Consider the following 9439-nt stretch of genomic DNA (forward strand, 5'->3'; position numbering starts at 1 on the left):
CACTTAAATCTCAAATGTCCTACTTAATGAAACTGTGAAATGGCTGTGTAGATAACGAGGCTTGGTATGCACCTTCTAAAATAATGACACTTTGCATTAATATTAAACCGAGAAACACAATTCACTGTGAATTAAATATGAAAATACAAAATACATGAAATTATTTATAGCTCAATAAATATGTTAACAAGTAAACATTTTGGTAACTGGGGTAAACATATGAATATATATTTGCCAATCTTTAACTCGGAGTATTTGAATGGTATAGATAGCTCAAAACAATGGCTGTGGAGATACTTAATAAGCTTACATAGTAAGCAAGCTGGCATCCTTGGGCTGGGAAAGTATAATCTTGGTTACAGAGGGTGAATTCAGTTGTTGAAGCACTAAAAATCACGGGATCTTAAAACTGCCTCATAGGGTTAAAAAATGAAAGTCCACTTTTACCAAAATTATCACGATTTTTCTACTGACTGGAACCTTTGTTATCAGTTCCAACAACAAAACCAAAATTATTACTTTTATTTTTCCCAATCCGCTCCAAGGTATGTTTTAAAAGTTCTCTTGGGGTGGGGGTGGGGGTGGAGGGGGAGGGCTGGAGTGAGGGCTATCCTTTTAATGATTCGTCCTAAATGATCAGATCATAAGCAACAGACATCTCACATACTATTGATGCCATTTCTACCCCCGCCACACACCACCTCCCCCCTCCCCCGCCTCGCCCCCGTTCAGCCCCTGCTGCAAACAGAACTTGTCCACTCCCCCATGCAAAGACGCGGAAAAGATACATCAAAGATAATACATCAGAGCACTGACTGCTCAATGTGGATGCATAGAAACAGCGAAAAGATCAATTTCTACTGGGAGTGATGGCGGGCGGGGGGAGGGGAGGGATGGGGGGGGTAGCAGGATGAAGGGGAAAAATAAATAAAAGCTTTTAAAAATCGTAAACAATCGCATCCTGGAGAAAAATAGCAGAAAGAGCAAACCAGAGCCTTTGATGTTGGGACACGTTAGAACGGAGTCAGTGGGTAATATTAAAAATAGAATCCTGTTACCATTGATGGTGGTGTCTACCTTGCAGCCTCTCAGTGCTTGTTTGCGTTGGGAGGTTTTTGTTTTACAGATTGTGAAAATCCTGCATCTTATAAAAGTCTCTGCAGCAGGTAGCGACGGGGAGAATCGCTCCAAGCTTCCCTCGATATTAATATTTATCTAAAAGTGAAGCAAATGAAAGGCACTTTTCCGTTTTTGTTTTCCAAATAAAAAAAAACACCCATTGGAGGCAATCCAATCTGTCCTACAATTGACTCAAAGCTGTTTGTTCTTCGAGCACTTGCAGATAATCTGGGGAGCCCTGAAGTTTAGCTTTGAGTTCGAAATAATCCCCCTTTCGCTGTTCCGCCAGCATTTTGGAATGGTTAACCCCCAGCAGAGATTTCTTTAGTTTTTTCCCCTCTGGTTGTCTCTCGGGGTATTGTAATTCGAAGCCACTGATTCCGATGCTATTAATTTCCTGCTTACTCTCCATAATGTTCCGGTAAAACAAGTGCGGATCTCTGGTGGGGAGTAACTCGTCCAATTCATCGATAGTACTCAGTCTCTTTTTGGTGTCGGGACGCAGGGAGTCCTTCTCCTTCTCGCTGACATTCCTTAGGAAAATGGTCTGTCCCTGGGGATCTGCGAAGGGGATTCCTTGCTCTGAATTCCTGGGGCTGCCTGAGTAGCTCTTACTCATCTGCTCAATGCTCTGGGGGATGAACTTTTCCCCGGCGCTGAGCCCCAGACTGTCCTCCTTGCCCGCTGGATGCTCGCTCTTCTTCAAGTGGAGCTGCATGGAGTTACACTCCTGGCCGCCCACCCCTTCGTGCTTGGCGTTACTCTTCTTGTGCCGCTGCAGGACGAAGACCAGGAGGCAAAAGGCCACGAAGACCGTGAGGATCAGGACTACCAGGATGCTGAGGATGAGGATTGAGAGAGGCACTGGCCCCCCGGGAGAGCCCTTGCTCAGGTTCAGAGGGGTGGCCTCCGAGGTGCTGGTGGGCTTGGGGCTGGGGCTGGCTGGAGGGGGCTTGTTCAGGAGTCGGGGACACAGCACTTCACTCTTCAATGTCCTCAGATCCATGCTGGCGAATTTGACCGGGGTTTCGCACCTCACCTCCCTCACCTGGGTGGCTTGGCTGAGTTTCTCCACCCACAGCTTCAAGGCCACCAGGTCACAGGTACAATCCCAAGGATTGCCCTCCAGATCGATCTGCGTGAGCGACCGCAGCTGATCCAATACCCCGCTGACAGGGAGGTACATGAAGTGGTTGTTCTTCAGGTTGAGGCGGGCCAGGGGCACTCCGGCGAAAGCGTAGGCTGGCAAACCCTTCAGCAGGTTGTTATTCAAGTACAACAGTTGGAGGTTGGACATGGAATCGAAGGTTCCTGCTAGGACCTCCTTGATCAGGTTGTATTGAAGGTACAGGTACTGCAGATTGTGGAGACCCAGAAACATGTCCTGACATAGTCTCTCTATCTGGTTCCCATTCAGGAACAGTCTCCGCAGGTTGGTCAGATTACTCAGCACCCCCTTTTGAATGGCAGTGATTTTATTGTTCCCCAGATTGAGCAAATCCAACCCTTCGTAACCCCCCAGATCCGAGATCCCGATATCCCTGATGGAATTGCCGTTGAGGAGCAATTTGCTAGCACTGGGAGGTTTGGGGAGGAGGAGGGAGACACTCTCTATCCCTCTCTCTTGGCAGTAGACACTCAGACCCAACTCTGAGGAGTCGCTTTGGCAAACACAGCGGGCTGGGCATGGGAGGTGCGGTGGCACCCGGGTTTGGAAAGACACAATCTGGCTGTAGTTGCGGCTGCTGGAGAGGAATTTTCCGGACACGATGCCTGACTGGGACCTGTTGGGCGAATTGGTGTCCCGGGGGGAGTTGGTGGGGGAGCGGGGGGCGGTGACAGGGCGGCGAGTAACCCGGGGAATCACCTGCAAAGGTGGAGAGAGACTGGAGTCAAAGTGAGTGTCCCCTTCCTCAGGGCACAGTTCCATCTTGCTGGTCTCTTTGAGGGATTTCCCGTACAGATGGGTGGGCATTTCGCACTTGGCATCGCCAATCTGAAGGTGGTAGGGCATGTTCTCCAGCCAGGTGGTGAGGGACAAGAGGTCGCAGGAGCAGTTCCAGGGATTGTCCTCCAGTTGGAACTGGACTATCCTGCCGATGTGCTCCAGCACTCCGATGTAAGGGATGTTTTGCAGCCTGTTCCCGCGGAGATCCAGGTGGGTGAGAGAGGCGAAGCGGAAGATATTGTCGGGAAGGTGCGAGATTAAGTTGTCGTTGAGGATCAGGACTTTGAGTCTGTGCATCTTGTTGAAGGTTCCTCGCTCGATCAACTTGATGAGGTTGTAGTCGGTCTGGAGATATTCCAAATTCTCCAAACCCTGGAACATTTCGGCTCGCAGCACCTGTAACTCATTATTGTTAAGGTGGAGCTGTTTGAGGCTACTCAGTCCCCGGAAAGCTCCCGCCTGGATTTCCTGCAGCTTGTTATTCCCCAGTTGCAGCGAAATCGCGTGGCTGAAGTTACTGAAGGAGAAAGGAGGCAAGGAGACTAGCAGGTTGTTTTGCAGATTGAGATGGTAGAAGCTGGCGAGCGGCGGTTTGAGCTGATTGGGTCTATACATACTCCCCTTCTCGCAGGAGATGTACAGGATGTGCTCGACTGTAGTACAGGAACAGACGGAGCAAATCTCCTTAGCGTCAGACTCCGAGGAGGGCGAGGTGGTGGGGACGGAGACAGCCAACAAGATAAGGAGGAGCATCTTCGCAACATCCACCTGGGAGGGCAAGAAGAGTGGGACCTTTAGTGTTGTACACACGCCAGAGAGGGGTGGGGGGTGGGGAGGGAGAATGATGGAGTGGGATTGGGGGAGAGCGAAACAGGGAAAGGAGGGAGAGGGGAAAGGGAGAGGGGCAAGAGAGAAAGATGGAGCGGGATTGGGAGAGGAAGAGTGAGAGTGAGGAAGGAGAGAATGAAAGAGAGAGAGAGAAAGATGGAGTGGGATTGGGAGAGGAGGAGTGAGAGTGAAGAAGGAGAGAATGAAAGAGAGAGAGAGAGAAAGGTGGAGTGGGTTTGGGGGATAGAGCATGAGAGTGAGAAAAGAGAGTGAAAGAGAGAGAGACAGAGAGAGAGAGAAATGTGGTGTGGGATTGGCGGGGGGGGGAGGGTGGTGAGAGTGAGGAAGGAGAGAGAGAAAGACAGAGAAAGAGAGAGGTGGAGTGGGATTGGGAGAGAGGGGATGAGAGTGAGAAAAGAGAGTGAAAGGGAGAGAGACAGAGAGAGACAGAGAACGTGGAATGGGAGAGGGGAAGTGAGAGTGAGGAAGGAGAGAGTGAAAGTGAGAGGGGGGAGAGATGGGGTGGATTGGGGGAGGGGGAGTGAAAGTGAGGAAGGAAAGAGTGAATGGGAGAGGGGGAAAGGTGGAGGTGGACTGGGAGTTTGAGAGTGAGGAAGGAGAGAGAGTGAAGGAGAGCGCGGGGGAGAAAGGAGGAGTGGGTTTGGGGGAGAGAGGGGGAGTAAGAGTGGGGAAAGAGAGAGTGACAGAGAGAGAGGGCGAACGAGAGTGAGCGTAATAAGGAGCAAGTCAAAAATGAAGGCAAACAGATAGATTGCAAACAGGAAAAGTTGTACAAAAAAACCCCAATCATTCTATCTGACAGGGAAAGGTAAATGAAGGGCAGATAAAAGATGAGGGACAGATCCCGATTGGGAGAGAGATTACTGTACAGGAGCGTTCGGAGATAGAAGGTTATCAGAGTTAACACTTATTGGTTCAGGTTAACCACACTGTAAACCTCTCCAAAGTTGCATTACCTTGTCTTTCTCTGCGGGTTTTCCGGTTCGCGATGCAATCGCATCGGTGGCGTCAAAACTCTAAAGTGTAACCTGGCAAATTCCACAGCAGCAATGGAACAGAGTCCCAGAGTGGGCAGGCAGCCCGGCACTGCCTCTACCTGGCTAAGGTTAGCGCCCACGGCGCCAAAAGGCTTTGCCAGATCATTGTGCGGAGAGTCCGTGGCTGCGAGGAGGTGGCTGAGAGCGAAAATCCGCGTCCATTTCCACTGGCGGTATGGAATGTGTAATATCTGAAGATATCTGTGCAGAGAGGCAGGCTGGAGAGGATGGGCCGGCGCAGTGTAAGCAGCCTGGGTTCCGCCCGGTTGCAGAGTGACACATTCGGCACAGTGAGCACCAAGGAACTGGAGTCGATGATGGAAAGCTGGGGTTCACCAACTGCAACCTGCAAGCATCCAGAGTTCTCCCGTGAAGCGGGCAGACGCGGAGATCAAGTGTGATCAGGGAGATCCGACTTCAGACCGGTTAATTAATAATTACTCATCAGATCTCCCTCCAACTCTCCCCTCCGCCCCTGATAGCAACATTTCCCCCCACCCCCGAGAAAATACCAATTGCACCGTGTTAATGTGACTGCAGGAATGGAAGTTCAGCCCAATGCAGCCCCAGCGTGTTGACACTGTCTATACATACCCGGAGAGTGTGTGCAGCAACACTGACAATCTTAGATCTGCAGTTTGCATGTATCCGAAAGACGATTGGTTTCTCTTTCTCCTGCATTAAGAACACCCCCACCCCCGCCACCGCTCACCCCCCCCTTCCCCCCACACAAATAAAACATCAGAACAATCCTGACGCTTTACACACAGGTTAAGAAAAATGAATAATGCACAGACAAAATAATACAAGATGCAGCCCAAAGTCAAATCTTCGCTCTCTCTCTCTCTGCTTTCCACTGAACGCCAGGATCCTAGAGAGAGAGAGAGTGAGGAGGGGGGTGGGAGAGGGAGAGAGAGAGAGAGGAAATAAAACGCCATTAAATAAAATCAATCATTAATGGTGTCGGAGAGCACATGGCACTGGGACTACTGGAATATCCCGTGTGATTCTGCTCCCTCTACCTGCCTGAGTCGGTGCTCATTTCGCAGCAATTTCAAAGCCGGTCTGTCAGGGTATGCGGCAGGATTTTGGTGTGAAGTTATTTCGGATTTTAGGAAGAGAGGTTTTCCAGGTGGTTTTCCCTCCACGGGCATCCCCGTGCCTATCCTCCAAATGCTTTTGTGGAGGGGGTCTTATTTAGTCTTTCCATAACTTGAAGTTTTGAAGTTTTTTTTAAAAAAAGCCTTTCAAATAATTGTCATGGTTTCTTCCCCATTATAAACACATCGGGGTATTGGTGGGGGGGGGGGAATAAAAGAGAGTATCCTTTCCTTCAATTTACCATTATATCTTGGCAGAACTAACCTTCCATTTCTTAAATCGGAACCCACCTCATTCCGGGCGGGGGGAAGGGGGTGGGGGTGGGGGTGGGTGGGGGAGGGTTGGTTTGGTGGGATGTAGTACTGCCGGATCGCCAAGCAAGTGGCAGATATACTCACTCCGACTGGTTCCACTCCGGAGTGAGGAACACACTGGTTAAACCAGGCATCTGCGGCTCTGACTTTCTGGGACTGGTTTAACGCTGCAAGATGCCCAGGAAGCGTCAGAGAGACATCTAGTGTGAAAGGAAGATGACTGCAAGCTTATTTTCCTCTTTAAAAAAGAAAGGCAAATCGCCTTCTGAAGAGAATTGTTTATTCAAAGCGGCAGACTCAATCCTGATCACCATCATTCAACCGCAAAACAAACAAAAAAAATCAGAACAATATTGGATTTGTGGCTTTAGTTGTCTGGCGAGACTGGAGGCGCTGGGAGTTTTGTCTTTGGGAACAGCAAGAAGATTAAGGCGAGATTTATGAAGTGAGTTCAGAATGATGAAGGTTTTTGATGGGATAGTTCGGGAGGAATTGTTCCCACTGGCAGAAAGCTCCCTGACCACAGATTCCAGATTTAAGATAATTGCCAAAAGGAGCGGGATTCGGGAGGTGAGGCGGGGTGGAGGGGGGGGGGGTGTAGGCAGAGTGAGGGGACTTTGTTTTGTTCCCAGCAAGTTTGAGGATCTGGAATGCATTGCCTGCAAAGCTGGTGGAAACTGATTCAAGCCCCGCTGAAGTGGAGAGGCACAGTAAGAAGTCTCACAACACCAGGTTAAAGTCCAACAGGTTTATTTGGTAGCACAAACCACAAGCTTTCGGAGCACTGTGCCCCGAAAGCTTGTGGCTTGTGCTACCAAATAACTTCTTACTGTGCTTACCCCAGTCCAACGCCGGCAACTCCACATGAGGAAAAGGCTGCAGTACTGAGACACTGTCCGAGGTGCTGAATTCATCTGCCCGTTCAGATAGATGTGAGCAATATCCATATTGGTACTACTTTAAAGCACAAGAACAAGGAGTTCTCCCCTGTATCAAAGCCAAAGTAACCCTCAAACAACCCTGAAAAGCAAACAGGTGGATGAGGTTTAAGAGTTCATTCTAAATGTCTGAAATGCTAGACACACAGTACACATCGCCACAGGAAGCAATGCAGTATCTTACGATCTTGCTCTCTTTTCATAGATGCATCCAAATCCTACAGTGCAGAAGAGACCATTCAGCCCATCGAGTCTGCACTGACACTCTGATGTAGCATCCCACCCAGGCCCATAATTCCACATACTTATTCCGCGAATCCCCCTAACCTACACATCTTGGGACACTAAGGCGCAATTTAGCATGGCCAATCCACCTAACCTGCACATCCTTGGAGTGTGGGTGGAAAACGGAGCACCTGGAGGAAGTTCACACAGACACAGGGAGAACGTGTAAACTCCGTGCAGACAGTGACCCACGGACTTGATCAAACTCATTGCAAGAAGAAACCACTGTAAGATGTTCCTCAATAAAATTAACATTTTCCTTACCTTATCAGCCTCAAAATATTCCATATAATCCCAACCAGATCAAAAATATTATTGCAGACAATATTACATTACTGTTTGTGAGAGCTTGCTGTGCATACCGGGGCTGCTGTTTTTTCAACAATACCAACAATGACTATACTTCCAAAATATTTCAGCGGTGTAGAACACTTATGGATGCCATGAAAGACCATATTTTTAAATTGGAAAAGTTAATCCTTCATTTTGTGACCCCAAAACACCCTAAAACATATCATACAGTGAATAAAGTACTTTAGAAATGTGGGTGCCATTGCTGCAGAGTGGCCATTACTTATTGAAAACAGAAGAGAACACATTAACTATTGAACTGAACTATTTAATCTGCTGAAATGTGTTCCATTCAATAACAATAATCAAATTAAGCAGAGGCCAGAAATACTTACTTAAATTTGATTTGATTTGTTGCAACAGTATCCCCACCTCCCAGAGAATGATCTGGCCTCACTCCCCGCCACTGCCTCCCAATTCAGAAAATATTCTGGCCTCACTCTACTTTCCCTCCCACCCAGGGAATGATCTGGCCTCACTTCGCCCTCCTACCCCAGAAAATGATCTGCCCTCCTCTCCGCCCCAACCAGATAATGATCACCCTCCTCCCACCCCCAGCCAGACAACAATCAGCCCTCCCTCCCCCCCAACCAGACAATGATTGGCCCTCCCTCCCCCCCTCCCCACCAGAGATACATCTGACCCACCTCCTCCTCCCACCCACCACCCCACCCACCACCAACCTGAGTCAGAGAGCTGTTGGAAGCTCTGAACTCAGCTATCCAGCAGCTGGAGTGCCCGATTCAGACTTTTATTCAGCATGTCCATTTAGGCGTGATTCCAGATTGGTGAGCATGGTGATAAAGGGGGAAATGCTGATAAAGTTGAGCAGGTAGTTATTAATTCAATTGAAATGCATGCAAATGCATTTAAATTGTCGTTGCATCCATTTTGGGGGTGAATCATATCACAGCCATTCCCAGTGTTCTGTAAAGTGACCACCTGTGTGGATACGGGAGCAGATATATTAATGGACTGACACCCAACTTTACCACGTTTTTATGCCCGAAAATGGGCATGACTCAATGGTTAAAATAGGGCCCTGTGCCTGTCCCAGTCAATGTTGGGGAAGCTAAATTCCTTACGATTACCTCCCTAATTTTCTTGGACCTATCTGACCCACATATTTGCTCATCAATTTCCCGCTGACTATTTGGGCTCCTACAGTTCAATCCTACCGAAGTGATCGCTCCCTTCTTATTTCTAAGTTCAACCTATTTAGACTCAGTGGCTGAACCCTCGGATATATCCCCTCTCAGTACTGCCATGATGTTTTCCCAAATCAAAAATGCAACCCACCCTCTCCTACCTGCTGTTCTATCTTTCCTATAGCAGCTGTATCCAATAACATTGAGCTGCCAGTCCTGTCCGTCCCTTTAACCATGGTTCAGTAATAGCTATAATATCCCAGTCCCATGTACCCATCCATGCCCTAAGTTCATCTGCCTTGCCCAATATCTTGTACTCCATCTCGTCACTGTTTGAGGTATTTCTTCA

At 48.6% G+C, this 9439-nt stretch overlaps 1 protein-coding gene across 1 annotated transcript in view; it reads right to left on the reverse strand.

Annotated features, from left to right (window-relative positions):
- Positions 1–3820, reverse strand: part of slitrk4 (SLIT and NTRK-like family, member 4) — a 41314-nt gene extending 37494 nt beyond the window's left edge. Inside the window, exon 1 of the mRNA XM_080187806.1 lies at positions 1525–3820. Within this exon, the coding sequence (XP_080043932.1) occupies positions 1525–3820 (2296 nt within the window). The remainder of the gene's footprint in view (positions 1–1524) is intronic.
- Between the last annotated feature and the right edge of the window lie 5619 nt (positions 3821–9439).

The sequence above is a fragment of the Carcharhinus amblyrhynchos genome, chromosome 4, assembly GCF_965287045.1.
Source record: "Carcharhinus amblyrhynchos chromosome 4, sCarAmb.v2.hapA, whole genome shotgun sequence".
Taxonomy (NCBI): domain Eukaryota; kingdom Metazoa; phylum Chordata; class Chondrichthyes; order Carcharhiniformes; family Carcharhinidae; genus Carcharhinus; species Carcharhinus amblyrhynchos.